This window comes from Nesoenas mayeri, assembly GCF_963082525.1.
Source record: "Nesoenas mayeri genome assembly, chromosome: 5".
In the NCBI taxonomy this organism is placed as follows: domain Eukaryota; kingdom Metazoa; phylum Chordata; class Aves; order Columbiformes; family Columbidae; genus Nesoenas; species Nesoenas mayeri.
In genome coordinates, this window is record NC_137548.1 from 59,904,266 (window position 1) to 59,924,591 (window position 20,326).

General features: G+C 39.3%; 2 protein-coding genes across 8 annotated transcripts in view; one reads left to right on the top strand and one right to left on the bottom strand.

The window, feature by feature from the left end:
- Nucleotides 1-3,233, top strand: part of BMAL1 (basic helix-loop-helix ARNT like 1) — a 55,829-nt gene extending 52,596 nt beyond the window's left edge. For all 5 annotated transcript variants that reach the window (XM_080345752.1, XM_080345751.1, XM_080345753.1 and 2 more), the window contains 3 exons: nucleotides 260-353; nucleotides 1,958-2,060; nucleotides 2,590-3,233. In XM_080345752.1, the coding sequence (XP_080201878.1) occupies nucleotides 260-353; nucleotides 1,958-2,060; nucleotides 2,590-2,750 (358 nt within the window). In that variant the 3' untranslated portion in view covers nucleotides 2,751-3,233. The remainder of the gene's footprint in view (nucleotides 1-259; nucleotides 354-1,957; nucleotides 2,061-2,589) is intronic.
- A 564-nt stretch (nucleotides 3,234-3,797) lies between these two features.
- Nucleotides 3,798-20,326, bottom strand: part of BTBD10 (BTB domain containing 10) — a 29,879-nt gene continuing 13,350 nt past the window's right edge. For 2 of the 3 annotated variants that reach the window (XM_080345217.1, XM_080345218.1), the window contains 7 exons: nucleotides 13,015-13,208; nucleotides 12,050-12,329; nucleotides 9,730-9,832; nucleotides 8,864-8,984; nucleotides 7,583-7,780; nucleotides 6,137-6,247; nucleotides 3,798-4,711 (listed from right to left, as the gene is read on the bottom strand). In XM_080345217.1, coding sequence (XP_080201343.1) covers nucleotides 4,401-4,711; nucleotides 6,137-6,247; nucleotides 7,583-7,780; nucleotides 8,864-8,984; nucleotides 9,730-9,832; nucleotides 12,050-12,329; nucleotides 13,015-13,208 — 1,318 coding nt within the window. In that variant the 3' untranslated portion in view covers nucleotides 3,798-4,400. Of the gene's footprint in view, nucleotides 4,712-6,136; nucleotides 6,248-7,582; nucleotides 7,781-8,863; nucleotides 8,985-9,729; nucleotides 9,833-12,049; nucleotides 12,330-13,014; nucleotides 13,209-19,412; nucleotides 19,569-20,326 lie in introns of all 3 variants that reach the window. The other variant, XM_080345219.1, reaches the window with a different exon arrangement.

Consider the following 20,326-nt stretch of genomic DNA (forward strand, 5'->3'; position numbering starts at 1 on the left):
AAAAGAGGAGGAGGAGATAAAGCTTGCAGACCGAGCAAGCTGGATGATTTACACACAACTGTGTCTAGTTGCAAATAAAAACATCGCTGATGGTGATTTGAGTAACACTGAAGAACTGAGGAAATAACAAAAAATAAATTCATTATTTTAAACACTGTATATCACCTGATACTAAAGTCAGCATTTGAAACTCCAAGTCTCTGGCACCCGAGTCTTGAAGTTGCTGGTATATTAATTCCCTATTTTATACCTGTTTTAGGATAAGAGGGTCATCACCTTCTAGCTGCGGTTCAAGTCCGCTGAACATTACAAGCACCCCACCACCCGACACATCCTCCCCGGGAGGCAAGAAGGTAAGAACACGCTTTACAAGCAGTCTTGTGGCAGCGGTGGCGAGTAACATGCGATCACACTTATAAAATGACCTGTGGTGTTGAACTCCTGGCTACTTGGCTGAACAAGCCTGACAGCAAGTCCAAGTATTCTGGTGGCCAAAATCCCTTTACAGTAGTCCCTAAAGTGCAGAGACCAGTAGTTCTTAAACACTGGCAGCTTTTGAAATCCACCTGCTCTTTAGATTTTCACTTTTATTTTTTTAACAGAGCTGCAATAAACAGCTCTTGTAGCTCTTGATCCTCTAGAAACTCTTTAACACCACGTACTGGTGAACAGTGGAATTGCTGTCAGTTGAGCACTGACTGTGCTGCAAGGAATCACAACAGCTTTACTGTGCTGCTCTAGCACAAAATATGGCAATTAGATACTTCACTGTGCTCCAGCAGTTTATTTTTAAATCAATACCGTGTACCGTGCCTTGTTCTAAGATTGCTTCAGTGGCACTCACTTACCAATACTAACACTTAACCACCTGAACACTTCTGCTGGCTGCATTTAAGTCATCTAGTAAATTGCTGCTTATGGGAGGCGTATTTAAGGCAAGAAAAGCACGTATCCAAATCCTTCTGCTCTGCGTTCAAACGCTGCCTCAGACTTACATTTTTTCCCCAGAAGTTATGATGACTATACATAAGAATTGTTTGTACCAGAGCATATAGCTGACAGCAGCTATTTCTGTCTGTTCCTGACTTGCTTTGTTCTTCAAATAAAATGGAAGTTGAAACAAATTGAGTTATAATTCTAGGAACAGTTATTCTTGCTCCTTCCACAATAATTCAATGCCTACATATAGTAAGGGCTACTGTAACAGAATAAAGGGAAATACACCTGAGGAGCTGGGTATTTCTAGTAGGGTATCCCCCTCAGTATTTCTCCTCATTAGAAGGCTACGTTTGCTAGAAACAACACAAGTTCCAGGGGATGCTGCTCTCAGAAGGGAGCTCACCAGTACTGACCTTCCGGTGCACACACATCTGAGCAGCTCAAAAATATGGCCCAAGTTCAGCTGTTCCTCATGATTTAAGAATCCCGGAGAAGGTTCTTCCGTTTCTGCTGAGCTCTGGTGTACCCAGTACCGCAGTGCTGCTCCGCACCAAAACACGGTTGGTTAGGCTCGCGATCCAGGAGCAACGCTCAGCTCATGCCATCTGTGTCTACCACGGAGGATTACGCTGCTAAAATGAAGGATCTTAGTTGACAGTACCTTACATATGGTATATTTGTAAATTCACAAGCATGCTGTAGTTAGCTGTAATTACTATCACTTACAAAGATGACCTGCAGAAACCCCTGAGGACTTTTCCAGTAGTTTTTCAGAAGTTACTTTTAGAACTTCAGCCTGTAGTAGTGACTTGAGCTCCTCCTTCCTGGTGGTGACACACTGTCCATCTGCTTGACAGGCATAATACAGGAAGTAATTCCTAGGAAGTAATTCCTAGGTTACAGTTAGACTTTAGGTGGGGTTTTTTCAGAAAGTCCATCTTCCCTGTATTTAAAATCCCAATATAGGACAATTTAAGACTTAATGCAACATTTCATGCCTTCTGTTTTTTCTTTCAAGATCTTGAATGGTGGCACTCCAGACATTTCTTCAGCTGGGTTATTGTCTGGGCAAATTCAAGATAACTCTGGTTACCCATATTCTGACAACTCCTCTATACTTGGTAAGTGTAATATGCCTTAATACCAAATAAACACAGATGGACAACTGTAACAAGATTATTTTTTAGCACTAACTTGCTTTCATCATCTGCAGTACATAGCTACCTGCCCCTCTGTTTGCCTGAAGAGCAGCCTAGCAGGCTCTTTTACTAGCCTACTTGATAATTTTTTTAGATAGTAGTTGGAAACCTTTCTTCTCTTGCCAAATCAGTGTGAATTAGGTAAACTCCTCACCTGTTTTTGTGAATGCTTTTAACTGAAGACAAGAAGAAAGGCCTAGGCTGACTCCTAGATGTTGATCCAGACTTATTTTTGAAGGACAGCACACAAGGTTGTCCTTATGAGGCGTACTGAGGAGTAACCTGCCCTTTGTACTCAGGTAGCAGTGGCACCCCTGGAACTGTGGCAACCTGGATATCAAACAGATTAATCCTCCCAAAATAGTTCAGCCTGCTTAACTCCTTCAAGTCATATGGCAAGTGAACAAAATAAAACTGACCTTCTGACAACATACTGTTTTTACACTTACAGGGGAGAACTCTCATATAGGCATCGACATGATTGACAACGATCAAGGATCAAGCAGTCCAAGCAATGACGAGGCAGCGATGGCCGTAATCATGAGCCTTCTTGAAGCAGATGCAGGTCTTGGTGGCCCCGTGGACTTCAGTGATTTGCCGTGGCCCTTGTAAATGATGCACCTGGCTTCAAGATCCAAATATCAAAGTGCATTTACTGGTAGAGTTCTACAGTCTGTGAAACTTGTTGGACTGAGAAGCTTTTATGTACAAACTTCATAAAAGCTGTATCAGAACGCAACTCATCCTACCATGTGTAACTTCAGACAAAGTGGAATAACCTGCTACAGTGTTCTGTGTTGATTTGGTTAGCTGTGTATAGCTTGCAATACTTGTATATTTTGGATTCTGTTGTTTGAAATTTTTTTTTAAATCACTGTGCGACTCACTGGCATCAGTGGTAGCTTTTATATGCAAATGACCATTTCAGATGTATGGTGTGTTTTTACACTGCAAAACAGTCCCCATGTGGATATTTCTTATACTAATTGTACCATAAAGCTGTTTATTCTTTCTTGTAAGAATCCTTTACTATAAATATTGTTAAAGTGTAATGTATTAGACAGTTAAATATTTTTAAAATAAATGTTTCCCTTGTTCTAAGATGGAGCATTTTACTTTGATAAATAAATTTGATAAAACCCTGCTGAAGGCGCATGCTAGAAGCAGTTGCCTATTTATCATTTCTTTAGCCTTGGGGGAAAAGGGAGGAAAAACAATGCCTTACATACACTTACAAGATCTTGTCACTGCAACAGATTTCCAGAGAAGCTATTATTGCTTACTCCAAGGTTCAGGTATATAACACTAGGAACAAAACAACAGTAAGGTAGGTTAAGTTAGTCTGACATTACCAGATTTCCTTTTAAGAAATACTTGGTTTTCACTTACTAACCATCCTGCCCTAAAGAAAGAAAAACAACTACTTTCAAAATTCATCCATCTACTTAATCTCATTCACAGATAATCCAAGCGCATTAAAATAATGGAAACTTTATTTGCATGAAAAACTTGTTTACAATCATTAATGAAGAATGAACCATTTGCATTTTCCTATTTCATGACACTTATGAAAAATGTATTAAATAAATATGTGTGAACAGATTAAGGCAAAATTTAAGATAAAGCCCCTATCCATTGTTCACAATTTTTGAACGTGGCTCACGCTGCAAACAAGTGAAAAAATTCACTGAAGAACTTGAACAAGATGTTACATGGGTCATTGAATCATGTCCTCAATCCAAAAACCCAATAGTAAGTAGTTTTGTGCTCAACCATATACAATAACTTTAAAAGGGTCAATCTAGTCAGAGCAAAACTATTTATAGCTAATACTTTTGATAGAAGCACTTTGTTAGTATTGTGCAACACATTTATAAAAAATGGCTTCAAATTCCATTTATCAACCATTTATAAAGTGCTACTATCAATTCCAACTCTGCGTTCTAACCCCCGTGTAACAACACTGATGTGCACTTGCCACCAGCCTCCCGTCGTTTGCGATGGGCTTCAGAGTGAGGACAGTCCAGCACACAAATCACCAACGTCACAAGCCTACTGGTAAACACAGACATGGATGTAACTGTAACCGCGGGTGTGTGACCTGTACTCTTCCAAAAACGGTCAGGAACTCCCTGTGGTCTTTTCAAAGGTCCGTACTGCAATATCCTAAACACTGTTAACATGATGGAGAAAACTGGAATTGCAGCGTAGTATGAGTACAGAGTCACTGTAAAGTAGCATGCTTTTTTATTAGAGTCTAGATCAGAGCGGTGGGTTTTGCCCCTCAGTATCCATCTCACTGTTATTGGGTGGAGGATGAATCGGCAGAATATCCAGCTCGTCTACTTGGGGGGTGGGATGCATGACCACCAGCTGGTCCTGGGGTATATCTGCTGCCGCTGCTGCTAAATTTGTAATAGATTTGCTTTTCACGCACTGAAAGTCAACGTGCCGACTCTTTCCTTCCTCCTTCTCCCACGACATCCGAATAAAGGGTCTTTGGACGTAGTTGTAAATCACCTCCGGCCTTCCGCCCGGTCGCTTTTTCACTTTCTCTTTGTAGGTAGGGTAACCTAAGAAACAGAGCACAGTACAAGGTCACATTTCCTGTTCAGTTCAGGGGTTTCTTTTACAAAAAGGCAGCATGTGGCACCACAGTGAAGATGAGCAGTTGTCACCATCAACATCCTCCATGGAAACAGATGCCATCGTGTTGTTCCTAATGTTATCTGTGCCAGGAGAACATACAGTCAGCAGTTCAACCACCAACCAAATTGTAAGGAAAGAGGCTACAGTGCTATTGATAATGAATGTTTTGCCACCAGACAACTCCAAACTTCACAGGCAAAGCAAGTTGCTCCTTCCACGACCCAAAAGCAGACAGCTGTTCCTAGGACACTATGACCTGGAACGTGGGAAATAAGATCTCACAAGTAAAGAATAACATCGCTCTGACCTGTGGTTTAACTGCCCAAGTGGAATCCTCGCACTTTCCTCCTCCCAGCTCCCTCAAATGACGAAAATACACCATTTGAGACCAATTATCACTTCTGGTTATGCTGTGTTCAAGTCATCTCTCCCCTCTGCCTAAGCAATCATTTTCATTACGTATTCTTATGGGGCACCAGCATTAAAGCTGAGCCAAACAGTTGTTCTTTGTCTAAAACCAGAAATACCAGCAGAAATAATCTGGTATTAGCCAGCATCACACACAAAACCAGTTCTTGTTTAGTTGAATGGCTTGTCAGGCTGAGGCTCACACCTTCTTCAGCTGAACTTATATGGAAAATTACAAACGTAACTATGACAACTTGGTGACCGAATGAAAGAAATCCTGCCAATTATAAAGGCTTTTTTAATATTTGGGTCAACAATCAAGGAAAATGAAATGCAAAGAAACCCAGTTGTTATATTCACGATAAAAATCTAAGACTACATCATGTAGTTGTCTTTTGCAAAGCTAGAGCTGCGATTTTACAGATCAGCCTCCTAACTTACAACATGTTTATTTCAGATTAGTATTTATTTGCACTTCAGTGATCCATTTGATAGCTTTGTATTTCCTGAAAGAAAATATTTACCTGCCACTTTACACAAAACGTTTTCATTTCAAGTCCTGAAAAAAGGACACCGGACCAAGAATAGAATTGTAAAAATGCATCATTACTTCAAGTAAAGTACAGAGATGATTCTGCATGAAAACTGAAGGGCAAATGGCATGAGATGCTGAGTCCTAAGTCAGCAGAAACCACCCATGTTATCTGCAGACAGTCCAGCAGCTGTACGCATTCTGCAGATTAATCACGAGCCTGGAATCGGGTTTTGTAGCTGGACCAGTTTCTTATTAGGTACAACTCCCCTCTGGCCATTTCTCATCTAACTCATTATGACAGACAACACCAACCCTTGTTTTTCCAACTGCAGAGATGATGACAAAGCAGAGAAGCGCAGCAGAACTCCCCCAAACAGAGCGAGCGCACAGGCAGTGCCGCTCTTACCTTCAATGCCCAGTCGGATCTTCTTGAGCCCCCTTTCCTTCAGAACTGATTTGGCCACATCTCGATTTTCAATGTATTTGAAGAATCTATACAACTTTGTGCTGTAAATAACTAAAAACACATTTTAATGAGGAAAAGCTGCATTCAAAGATTAAACTTCTAGTCTTTTTCACTGTTTTGCTTTACTCTAGGTATTTCTAGTTCGGAAGAGGGACAGAGACTCAAGAACTCTTGAAAAAAAAATGGCCTGAAGACATTGTGAAATAGGCCGGTTGCACATCTTTTCCCATATCAATTTATACAATTCAGGGGTTTTTTTTGTTCTATTTAGGAAAATTGACAGCAAATCACATTATATACTCCCAATGCCATCTCCATTAAAAAATATGCCATTTTTTCCCTTTTTGATGGAATTCCTGCAGACTTCAAAAAAATCTTCTCTCATTCTGCTTGCCATTCTAAGGAGAGATCTGAAAATCACTTTCAGAAAACCCAGACTTGTGAAGCAGAACAAGAGGGACACTTTTGAAATGTAGATTATAACACCTTAAAATAAGGGGCTGGGGCCATCAATCCCATACAGCTGCAGAGATCCCAATCTACCGTTCATGAAAAGTATAAATGTAAAAGGCAAGTGTGCGTCTAATTACTGAGGATAAGGCGTATTTTTAATTGACATCTTTGAGACAAAGATCCTAGAAACATGAGCTAACTGTGTTACACCATTAGAACAGCCACGATTTACCTTTATTCACATCAAGCCTCCCTTCTTTAGGAAGAGCTGCAGCTTTGCTTCCTCTACAACTATAAGGTTTGTTTTTGTTGGCTTTATGAGGTTTTTTTAACAAACAAACTGTAATACTTTGAAGAGACTTCTAAGAGGATTTTTCTGCTACTGGAGTACAGGGAGTATCTCAAGCTCCCATATGCCCCCACAGAACTCACACTAAAGGACCATTTTCAGCTCCAATGACAGCACTGATGCAGGGAAGGGCGCTCCATTCACAGGTGCTTTAACTCATCTATACACCAAACTGTTCAAGTTCCAAAATGCTAACAGATGCTTTATTTCCCCCCCAAAAAATCCTTCTAGTTGTTCTCCCACAGTAAACACAATTCCTATGCACTTTTCTCATTAAGCTCTTTCTAAGAAGTATTTCCTTCCCCCTCATTGACTGACTACCTTAATAATAAAAATTAGCTTCTCTTTTTAATTAGATTTGAACGTAACATGGAACATATGCCTCTGTGAAGCAAAGCATTAAGCAGAACTACCAAAACTAAGTGGGTTTTATTTGGAGGTTTTTTTGTTTGGTTGGTTGCATTTCTTGTGAGGCATTAGGGATGCTATAAAGACTTTGCTAACAGAACCTGCGTACAAAAAAGCATTAAATCAGCACATTTACTGCTACCTCTGCTTGGTGGAAACAACAAAAATAAACTTACTTTGTGAATACTCCTCCCCCATTTGTGGAGGATACTCTTCATCCCAGTCAACAACATCATCATCCGTCAGCACAACAATGTGGCACTCCCTCTCCCCACTTTGGGCACTGGCTACCATTAATGGGAGAATCATTTCTTCCAGATAAAACTCAAATTGTTTGCGAGCACCATCATTTGACAATTCATGCATGAGAGCACCTGAAACAAAATCAAAAGCACAGGTAAACTTGAAAGCTTGCTAAAAAAGTGAGGGCACGAATAAGACACACATCAGTTCTGTTTATTTTGTAATACTTACTACAGACAGTTATAAAGACAATCTGTTATTTTGTGTAAGATCAGAAGTTGAATGTTTACTAGACGTTCAAACTAATAGGACTGTCCTGCAGGTATTAACATAATGTTAGGCAGACAAAGGAGTGACTTTGAAGAGATCTCCTTCATGTTTTACCACTGCTAAACGTGGGTTTATTGCCTGTAAGACTCCTCTGGGGATTCCTAAAAGAAACATTATTTAAGCCAGCTGGTGAAAGAGCAGAGCACGCAACCCACTTTTCGTAAGCAGCAGCTTAAAAACAAAGCCTCTCACAACCCTCCCAGCATGAGCTGCTAAATCCGTGCGCTAAGGACAAAGAGCAGCAGGAGTGTGACTCAGCAGGCTCCGCGGCGCAGGTCACGGCACTGCTGGGGATGGTGCAGGTGCCCCGTGCAGGTCTCGCAGCTGGAACGCCACGGCATCACCCCACTGAGGGGCCGTAAGAACCAAAGACGCGTGCCAGGTCATTTAAACATTGGCCAAAACTTGGTCTGTGCTCAGGGGAGGAATGAGTTGAATAGATGCTACACACTGGGGACCACAAGGCACCATACCCCAGCAGCAAGGCTGTGCTGCTTTTGCTGGCAAGACAGCTTAATTCTCTTAAACAAGGAGTTGAATAAATTATCCACCCTGGCCTCTGCAAAAAAGACAACGCTTAATGCTACTGTATTTGCACTGCAAATGCATCAATAGAGTTTAAGGATTCCACAGAGCTGGCCACAGCAGAAGAACATCTGAATATCAACTACTGAAACATCAGAAACATTGTTTTTCCAAAAGGTGCATATCCATTGTCTTTAGGGCTCTATTACCTAAGAAATAGAAAAGAAAATATTTTGCTCATGTAGTGTCAGCCATGTTCCTTAACTCAACAAAGGACAAAAGTTGGAATTGATGCCCCCCATATATTTGCTTAAGTTGGTCTGCATAATTCAAAATATTTTAATAAATTCGGTACTTACTGAGATCTCTGCATTTAATAGTACTATATTCAAAAGAGATACAGAGATAGTCACAGGCTTCTCTCAATTCAGGAATAGATATCCCATCAGGACAGCGTATGACTCCAGTCTTGTAGTAATCCTACAGTAAAGCAGCAAACAAAAAAACCACAATTGTCCTTCAACATTCACCAACAGAAACATTTCAACATTTCATTTATGATGCTTTCTCCACAAGCAAAGCCCGTAAAATGTAAAAGAGCAACTTATGTAAAACTTTGTAAATTTTATTGTCTTCAAATTTATCAATTTTCTGAGCTGCTTTCAGAGCAGGGAGCTCTGGTTAAAAATGTTATTTAAGCGACACTATTAATACAGATCATTTTGGTGCGTGTATACTGTCTTTCATCAATATTTCACCGAGCTTTTGCTATTCTGATTCTGCTGACAAAGCAGTATAGCAGCTCTATTTCTTCATGTAGATATGAAATACATAAAGGGCCATTTTCTTCACAGACTGAAGTTTGCTTTTCTTCTGTTACCTGCAGTAAGTTAACTGTGAACTTTCTGTACTCTGTTTCATCTAATTTCAGCACAAGAGGGGCTGAAGATATCTGAACTGGATGAACTAAACGCATAGGAGGACATGAACACATCTGATTCTTCGGTTCATTTCATGTGTGCTTTCTCTCTCCCTGGCTGTCACATGCTCATGTCTAGTAAACACAGGGGTGTTTTCATATCAAGCATTTTTTCCCCTCTAGAGAACAATACAGAGGAACAGTATTTATTCCATACACCAAGTCCAGATATGCAAGTAAGGCTGAATTAAGAAGTTATGCCTCTCGTAGTGCTTGTCCTCACAGTACTTGCTCCTGAAAACTCACCAGAATAGCACGAAACACAGTGGAACCAATTCCTTCAGCAACTTCATACTCTCCTTTTTCATTAGGACGCGTAAAGTTATGTTCTCTGCCTGATCCAAACATCCTGCTCGAGAATAACAGTAATTTGGTTAGAATTCATTACTACAATATTTTTCTATAAATCTTGAAAATAAAATCTCCAAAATTGTATTGAAAGTGTGGAGAAAATAACAGTCTATACTATCTCATATATATATATACACACACTGTTCAGTTTACGCTTAGCAAGACTACTGGAAAATACAAAGCAGTGTAGTGTAATTCAAAAAAGTTCAGATTTATTCTTCAATCTTAATTTGCCAATATCCTTTGATCAAAACAAAAGTCAGGCCATTTCCTGCCAGTGCCAAAGGTGGGGGGAACCCCAAACAAGTTATCTTTGGCATTTGTGGTGTCATGTAGCAGAACAGCTTTGGTTGTAGAATTAGCATTATGTAAAGACATTTGAGGTAGTTTGAGAAACAGAACTTAGTGTACATGCAACTCACCTTAATTTCATTTAAAAGATTTTGTTAATTGCAATCTTAAAATTGCATTTTGATAGAAGATACCCATACTTAAGGGTAGCATGTACAGCCTATATTTCTACACCAGGATGCAAGAAAAGTGAGACTAGAGAAAAAATACAAGTCCCAAACAGTATCTGACTTTTTAAAATACACCTCTGATAGGGAATTACATCCTGTGCTTACAAAAAGCATCACCATCTACTCTTCGTTTTGTTTACAACTATACCACAATGGGAAAGCTTTGCTTGCATACGCACAACCCAAAGAAACAGAGTTGGTGTGCTGTGTGCATTTATAATTGAGAACCAAGTTGCACTTAGTGATTTGAGATGTGTTTTCTGACCACTCTTTAAGACAAGAAATAATATTTAGGAGAAAGGCAGCCTAATAGGATATAGGCATATAGACCTCAATATAAATAATGCATTCTTATTATAGTTACTTTCACCTCTCAGAACATACTAGCTAAGCTGTTCCTGTTTAGTGTCCTGTGAACTGACATTGCAGGAAAGTGGGTTTATAAATAACTTGCCTTTCAGAGCACTATTTCTGTATCTTTATTAACCTACTTTCGAATTAGCATAAGATAAAATAAGCTTGTCCCAAAGGGACAATAACTCAGCAACACACGCACACAAAATCTAGTGCATGAGCCAGCACCACTTACTCTGAGGCTGGCCATGGAAATAGAAAACATTTCACTGCATAACTTCACACTGATACAGTCCCCGTTTGTTAGTCTGGATATTTGCATGTATTATACACATACAAATGCCTTACATCAATGTTTTAACACTATTAATTATTACTTATTTCCCTTTATGGTTTACACAGAGCAGAATTTTTTTGTTTTCTCTGTAACTCTTTCCAGACTTTTCACAAAATAGGGAACCAGGGTCCTACTCATCCCACACAGTGGTGACTTAAAGGAGAAATTGTTTAATCATATTTACTACCTGCGCTTTGGCAAACAGCTTTACATACATTTAAAACACTATTAGATCCTTATGGGCTTAGGAACAGCCACATTTCGATGAAAAAGCCCAATCTAAAGTGGCACAGATATAAACTTCTCTTTCTTGCTGCAAGTTTGGACAAAGCAAAACCAGCCCATATTTGAAAAAGTAAAGTACAGGGTCTTTTCCCACCAAGTAAACATGTTACATATATTGCTCCTTAGAGTTTCTACAGAAAATATTATACACATATTGTGGACTTTCATTCTATAGACCATTTTAAGTGCTGTCTCTTTGCTGAGAGGCTCTGATCTGTTATATTGACTGTCTATTTGACATTTCTCTGTCCAAAAAGCATTTCAGCAGACAAATGTGCTGAGCTTGAGTGTTGTCATGGTAGGGCCATTAAGAAAAATAAGGAACTTCAAGGCTTTCCTCCTTGCTATTTTGAAAGACAATATCTACACTCACCACTCTGTTTTATGAAGCAACTAGCTTTAAAAACAAGAGGTGGAATGAGGCAGATTGAATACAGAAGCAATGGCCCAGCAAGACAGAGGGAAATGAGTACATCATGAAATGTGAACTTACTTACAAACTCTTTTGTCTCTAGGTAACAGACACCTATTGGCATCTCTCCCAAATACAGAGAACTTATATCTGATTCTTACTTAGAGACCTTTGCAAACTGATAATATTAAACGTTAGCAGATCAGCTGTAGGAATATGAGTTTAACAGCTATTTAAACAGTTTTACTGTCTACAAAATGTTTATGTCTCTCTTCTACAGTTACAGATTAAGGAAAAGATACAAACCTGCCCAACATTGTATTAGGTTGTGCGGTAAAGATAGAAGGATCTACAACAAATCTGGTGTTGTCCACTATGAGTGTTACTCGTTCAGAAGTTCTCACATTCCGAGCTCCCTCTTTTTCATATACAAATACCATTTCCCCACCAGCCTTGCAGCTCCCATCTGAACTTGACTGGCTGCTGTTCCTGCTGCTGTTCCCCATGCTAACAATGGAACCGTTAGGGGAAGTCTTCTGAGGACGGGGGCTGCTTGGTCGAGATGAACTGTGATCCTTTTCTCGATCTTGTGGGTCAAGCAGATCAGCGGAGACAAGGTGGAAGATGAAAAAAAAGGAAATTAAATTACAGATTTACATGAGCTCTAAACAGGTAATGTCTTTCCAGGCATAAAACATGGCAACTTGATAAGTACAAATTCTTTCAATTAAGTCTATTCCAGTTAAAGAAACCTTAAAAAAAATAACTGTCCATATACAAGATCCTGAAGTTTTCTTCCACTTAGACATCAAAACCACCTCACCTCCCCAAAGCCTTTACAAGAAAAACTTAGCATTCTAGAACTGAAAAAGCAACTCAACGTAACATAGAAGCTGTGCATCACAGTCGATGGTCAGTGCTGTAGTTCCAAGAAACAAACCAAGTTTTGTTGCTTAAAAAAAAGGAGAATCATTTCCTATCCTTCTAAGTACCTAAACCCTAACAAGTAAAGGGGAAGTGTTCCGTCAGTTATCTTCTTAGAAATATTAGATTGTTCTTGTGATTTGAACTAAATAGGAGAATCATGTAGGAACACACACTGCAGACTGAAGAAAAAGTTATGACCTTTTTTGACAAAAAGGGTACTTGAAACCCAGGGCACATGTAAGAAATCTGGATGTTGTGGCATCAAATAATGCTTTTTATTGTGTTCTTCTAACAAAATAGTAACTAAGAATTTTGATCCTGAAATGCTATAGATCTGAACACACCAGAATGATACTGTCTTGTTGGTGAAGTAACATTCCTGATGCATGGAGTGAGCTGAGATTCTGCTCTTTCATGGGATGAGTCACGAGATCTGTCACTTGATCTCCGTCTGTCCCTCGATCTCTCATGTCCACCACTTGCACCATGGAGGCTCATTTTTGTGTAGTCTATTCCTTTAGCAATACGAGACGAGGTGCTGAAAACAGAAATGAGAGAAAGGTTCAGCATTTCAATATTTCAGAAACATTATTTTAAAGTGATATTTCATAATTTTCAGAAACATTTACATTTTAAAGGCATTCCCACTCCATGTACATGTTTTGAAGATTAATACTATCCACCTCCATTTTCTTTGTAGTACTCATGTTTATATCTACAAGCATGAACAATGATTTGGAACACTAAGCAGACAGCAAGAGTTACCTGTTTATTGCTGTGTGATCTACAGAGACATTGCCTGATCAGTTGAGCCTGCCTGGCAACCTGTATTCACTGAAATCCTTTCCAGAACAGGCAAGTCAAATACAACTGAGCATTTTATTTTCTTTCTTACTAGTAAATTAAATGTTCTCATCAAACCACAAAATTAAAAGTTAGGAGTCATTTTTTCCAATGCAATCTGTCTTGGAAAATCCTTCTCAGAGCACAGGCTTCTAGTACTGACTGCTTTTTTTGCAATTTGCCCTTTACGAAGGTGGTCAGCCTTAAACTAGTTGATCCACCAAGACACACCGGCCAAGGGTTTATTTCTTTTTATTACTTTTTTATTCTTTATATTCCTTTTTAAATTTTCGGTTACTCTTAGAAGGAACGGTCATAAGCCACCACAACCCAAAGAGTAAACATATGAACTCTATTATTAAAGCCAACACCTACAGCACTGTCAGTAACAAGCAGGACATTTGTTCTAAACTAGCAAATTTTAATGTAACAGTATGATATTTTTTAGGCTGTGATTAAGTTATATTATATTCCTTAAATTCAGACACTGATTACATTTTACAATTAATTAATAAACCTACCAACAAAACCTGTCAGTTTCAAAATCCAGTACTCTCAGAAACAATCTAAAAATTAAGTATCAACTTGCAACAGCTATTGTTGAATTCCACCACAAATACTTACATCTTTTATTTGCACTCTTTCAACTAGCACATTTTATATCAGGACAGCACAGACATACCTGTGTCCTTGTACACCACTGGAATCCCTAAATCAGTTCCTCTGCTATTTGCCTTTGAATTGTGGGCATGACAACACTTCTTATTTATGGGTTTAAGTGAAGAACTTTGCAAAAGCCTCAGGTACTGGGTAAGCGAGACAGATGTCTGCACAGCTCCAAGGTCTGACAGACAAAGAAGGGTCACAATTTCCCACAGGAGCCTCAATGCCCCACTTGCTCACAGCCTGCAAATCCCACAACGTTTACCAAGGGACCTTAAATATGTCTGCTAGGAATGCCGTAGGATTTGAGAACAAAGAGGTAAGAATAATGACCTAGCTAAGAAAAGCAGAACAAATTTTAAAAGTATGAACTGTACCAGCAAGTTGAGCAGAATGTCCTCTTTTTAAGCTGCTTAGAAGTAATGACCAAAAAATTAAAAAAATGCACACCTAGAATGATGTGTTTCAGTTCAGGTTTCAAACGAGGACCTTAAATCAGAACAAAATGGCTATGATAGATCTAACACAGTTTATATTGGCACAAAATGAGTATTAGCACAATGCAAAGAATAAGAAATACACCTCTCAGCTAAGGGACACAAGATTCTCCCCACCCCATTTGAATGAGGGAAGGATCTCTTCTCTGATAAAGCACAAGTTTGGTGCAGAGAGAATCTACTGCAATACTGTTTCCTGCCAAGCTTAAAATATGCTGCAATAAGACATGCACCTTCAGGATGTGAAGTCAGCTAAAGGCCTATTGAATAAGGTAAAAGAACTGCAAGCCTTGCTTATGGCTGGAAATGCTCCGATTTACAGTCCAAGAATAAAGATGATTCAACCACTTTCATTAAAAGGAAACAGAATTTTCCTCAGGACTTCCAATGCAATTCTGAACACATTAAGATAGATAGTATTTCATCATACCTAACATGTCTCCTTATTTCTCAGAGAAAGGTAAATTCTGTATAATGAAAGTGAAATGTGCAAAAGTTTGCAAGAGTGAGATCTGCAAACCTTTCTTTCAAGAACATCAACAATTTAAGAAAACCTCTGCACCTTTTCTTCCCTATCTATATATGCATACAAAACATAACTATTTTAATACATACATATATGCCCACAAATTAGCAGGAATGTAGATGACAGCCTGTAAGTAAAATCTAACTTGAAACCAAAGTCTGACCCTTGTTTACATGTGATATTCATTACTACGAACAGCTAAACTTCTCAAGAAATTGTCAAACTTTAATAGAAAAAAATAATCTCTCTATCTCATCTGCGCATTTATATTTGCACACCATGGTATAACCAACTATCCCACGAAGGGGGTGGGAGGGTGGGGGTTGAATGTGTGGAGCGCTCAAACACATACACAGTAGTCCTGTGACAAAATATCTCAGCAAATCCTAATAAAGCCTCATGTGATCAGGCCTCTGTTAAAGCAGCACTTTGATCCTAGCCCTGGTAATATTTGTAACCATGCTGTGAGAAACCAGAGTTCTGCAGGTGCCACGTTTTATAGTATCAAAATGTATGACTCACTGTTTCTCAGCAGCTAAAGCACTCTAATTGCTTTAAATACGGGAGACGCACTAGAAAATGAAACTGAACCACTGTAAGGATATGCAGGCTTATCACGCATTTTGGCAGAGCAGATATGATTTACCCTTTAACAGAGAAGGCAATTAAAATACGATTCTTAATCCAGAAAACCATCTGAAGCCACATTATCCTCTAAGCAGTGATTCAGAGTTCACACTGAAGCAGGGCGAACCCTAGTTAATAATCTCTTAGTGGGAACTGAGAAAAACAGGTGCTACAGGAAGTGACACTGACTCAGCTGCCATCACGCTTCCTCCTTAGTCACAGCTGAATTAAGGACTGAACACCCTGGGCACGACTGTTTCAGCCATCCCTTCCCAGTATGGGAACTGGGGCTACGCCTGGGAGGAGAGGGGCAGAGCAGCTTAACCTGCCTCCCGCTCCAGACACCCAGCCATGAGCCGTCCGTCCAGCACACTGCGCTGTGACACAGGCACAGGCCGCCAGCCGGAGAGGGACAGGATCCTTAAATATTAAAATCAATTGCTTCTGAAACAGATCAGTGAATAATTTCAAAGAGCTGGTCAAACTGCAGCTGCCCACACCATTAATCTGTTCAGCTTCTATGTTGTACTTTTCCTCCTTTTAATGTTCAGGTTAATGCTAAGTGTAAGACTGGCATGTTACTTATTAGCCAGAAGATGCAAGATGAAAAGCCAAAATTGCAAGATTTGTGAGAATTCAAGCAGTTTGGCTTGAGACAGCACCATCTGAATCATGAATCTTCACTCATCTTAATAACAGCCATCTAAAATGTCAATCTCTCATCACTGTTGAGTCACAGTACACAAAAAAACCCCAAATTTATTTCTTCGATCTGTTTGATATATACTTGATAGAAACTAAAGTTCCAGTTGCTTGACAGCATGTGTACTCAGACAAGCGCTACCACTGAAATACAACACTGCTCTACAAAAAACAAGACAACTCAAATGAGTTTAAATCTGAACAAAGAGAAACTGAAGAGATGGAATCTAGCATGTCAAAAGAGAAAGCCGCTTGCTTTACTCTGCAATATTTGACTAGGAAAACTGTGTCACTGAGCTACTCTGTCATTTAATCTGAAAAATGAAATACATCTGCAGCCAGTACATATGAAAGAAGACCCATGGCTTTATTTTCCTGTAAAGAGGCTTTAGAAGTGCAAGTGTTCAAAAGAGTGAAGACATCAGAGCCACCAAACAATTTTGATTTTTTTTTTGATAGAAGAACTTGTCAATAGTATCATTTTTTCTGCCCCTACCAATGCAAAAAACCCTTGGCCTCATACCAGTAAAGTAAAACTTGTTAGGAGTTACTTTATTTAATGCTTTACTAAGACCAAAACGTTCACTCTCTCTCCTTTCTTTATAGTTTTAAAATACTGATTTCTTAAGTTGCTAAGACTTGGCAGTGCCTTTTGTTCAAGCAGTCCTAATGTTTGTAGAAAATCAAATTTTCACTCCAAACCTGTCCCCAGTGATGCAGGCAAGCCAAAACGGCATTCGCTAGGGAGCTCCACGGTTGTGTCAACACAGCTGCCTGCACTGATGGAAAAGTGACCAACAAAAGCAGAGCTGCCCCATTTGCAAGAACAGGCAAACGGTTCGGAAATATTGCAGTTCAAAGAAACATTATGCAGACCAGATAAAGCACCAGGACTTCTCAAGCAGCAGTGAATCGCTGATAATTAAAAGTGCCAGGAAGCCACTGGTCTCATGCGGCACTTGGCTGCCATACTATATTAATCTGTAATTTCAGCCTGCAACAAGCAATAGTGCTCTGCACAGTGCATCACTTTGAGCCTCCAAGAAAGTCATTATAGTTTCAGATCTCTGAGAAGAAGTATTTGAAACGCCAACTTTCAATTAATTTCCCAGCCGACGACCACTAGCTGCACACTGTGACTTAGAAACCACGGGCAATGGCTGAGGCACAACACCAGCCTATAAGCAAAATTTTCTCCCGCGTGCTTAATAACATTGCACTTAATTTATTACTGTAAGAGAGAAGACAACCTCAACATTTTAAACCCACAGTGTCATTTCCTCATTCACTAAAGCGGGAGAAAAAAAAAAAAAAATAAATATATATGTAGACCATCTAGTCCACCCAAGTTTATAAAGGAAAGATAAGAGTCTTGCTTTATCAATTACTTTCCTCTGGGGAGACGGGGAGAGAACAAAAAAAAACAAACAAACACACAGCCAACCCTATGAATTATCGGTATATTTAGACAATCTTCACAAATTCAGTTTTCCTTGGCTCCAAAGAAATGTCAGGACAGTAGCACTGCACCCATTCAAGAACTTTAAGTCAGTGATAGAGTTTATTCTCCCCCTCAGTCAAGGATCAAGGAAGCTCTGCCTTTGTCTAGGGAATAGGCATTTTCTTTAAAAGCAGCCGCCTCACAAACAAAACCAAATAAGCTCAAGGCTTTATTTAAGCAAACCTATTTAATACGATGTAGAGGAGGAAAAAGTACCATTGAAATGTCACACTTGTCATACTGGTATGCTTTCTATTTTTGCAGTAAGAAAAGAGCTGGTTTTAAAAAATGTAAATGCTCTTCATTTTAATGATGCTTTGGAGTCATCTGTGGAAGGAGAGCTTCAGTTTGTCGTTATACATAACAACATATTGCTCTGAATATATTACTAATGATTAAAAGAATTCATTAAACTGAATTAATTCTACTGCCAAAACAGTCAGCATGTATTCCAACACAAAAACTTCATGTGCATCCTACTAAACAGTGCCAATAAACATACTTGTTTTCTAAAACAGGCTCTTGTCTACACAGAATTATGATTCTAACCAATATACTTACTACCCCAAAAACCACCCTAAAACCTTATCTGAACAAAAAGGATGCAGCAGTGGGATATTAACCAGGATTTTTACCCTTTTTTTTTCCTCCCTTTATCTTCTAAAACTTATATTCAGTAACTCTTCTTAAAATATAAACTTAGATCAAATCCTTTCCTAGGACAATTTACATAATCAAGACTTGTATAATAGGGCTATACAGCTTTATACACTAAGTTAAAGATATAATGCTATAAGGCTTTAGAAGAAGAGAAATCTGTCCTGCTTGTATTGCTAGGACTTACACAATGACAATGCTCATGCCCCTCTTCCTCCCCCTGAAGTCTGTTCTTTGTCAGCAGACATTTCAATTGACCAGTGCACACAAAGGACAGTACTTTCCCTCATTCTTCTCCTGAATAATGCCCACAGATTATTCCTGTTAACGGATACGCACCTTCCTCTTGTATCTATCAGGGAGGAAACACAAAAGCACGGAAATAATTTTGAAATCGGAGCACAAAGGAATTCTGTTCCTTCCAAGAAGGCTGCTTTGAAAGCCAGATCAGCATCTTTTGGCATTACTTGTTAAGTTAAGCATATTTGATATTTCCATCATTTCTTCAGCAGTTCACCACACCATCAGCGAGCTTTACTTTTTCCTCCATCATCTTCCCCTCAAGGATAAGAGATTGTAGCTCTACAGTCCATTAAGTGTTCAAAGACGCAAAACCCCTCCAGATATTAATTCAATTCCATTTCTCACAGTCACTGACTCAGCCATGCGTAGTGCAATCCTGACGTCTGACCTGGCAGGCTCCTGTCAGCTGGATTCATTCCTCGCCATCTCCCCATCTCCGAGCAGCCATTGGGCACAGCGACTGACAGGCAGGGTGGGGAGCGGGCGAGCGGAGAGCCGCTCGGTTCCGTGCCAACTACCATCTGCCAAGCTATTTCTAGTCCTGCCAGCTTGTCGGGTTTCAGCACACAAACGCCACATCTGAAAAGGTTATTGCTAACTTTCTCTTGTCACATCTCTCGTTTGTGTTCCTGATCATTCAAGATAGACAGATCCACACAAGTTTGCTCCTGTGAAGTCAGCCTGGATTAATATTAAAAATTAATTCACCTTTCGCTGAGTTCATAAGCCAGTACAGCAATAGCCTTTTCAGAATAAGGCGGCACAGCCTCCATATTTTTAACTACCAACACCCCCTTTTCCAGCAAGTCTAAGCCAGGAAAAATGTACTACATTTTGTGACAATCTAAATATTAGTACATAATTATACTAACCAGTGTGTTTACTGATCAGAAATCAGTTCACTAAGTCCTGATGTAGCGCATCTTCACATCAATAGGTCATCTAATGCTAGACAACCAGTCAAGCCCACCACGCACAGAAAGCCACAAAGAAAATTAATACGTGTTAGGATAAAATTTTCTAAAGGATTTTTCTTTGGGAGAAGATAAGAAAGCATTATACTACAGCTGTTTTTAAATCATTCTTTTTAAAATGTCTGTAGGCTGTTGTAAGAAGCTACAACACACCAGAGGAATAGTTTAAAGCAAGTCTTAAAACAAATAAAAATCAAGGTATCGTAAGCAGTTGGGTGGAAATTAAACTATAATGAAAGATGAAGCAATAAGGAGGATTGTTCAGCAAAAGACTGCTGTTATAAAGAAGTTAGTAAGAAAAACAAGAGACTTGAGATTAGACAGGCAGGAGAGCACTGGCATTCTAGACTGAGTAGTCAGCTC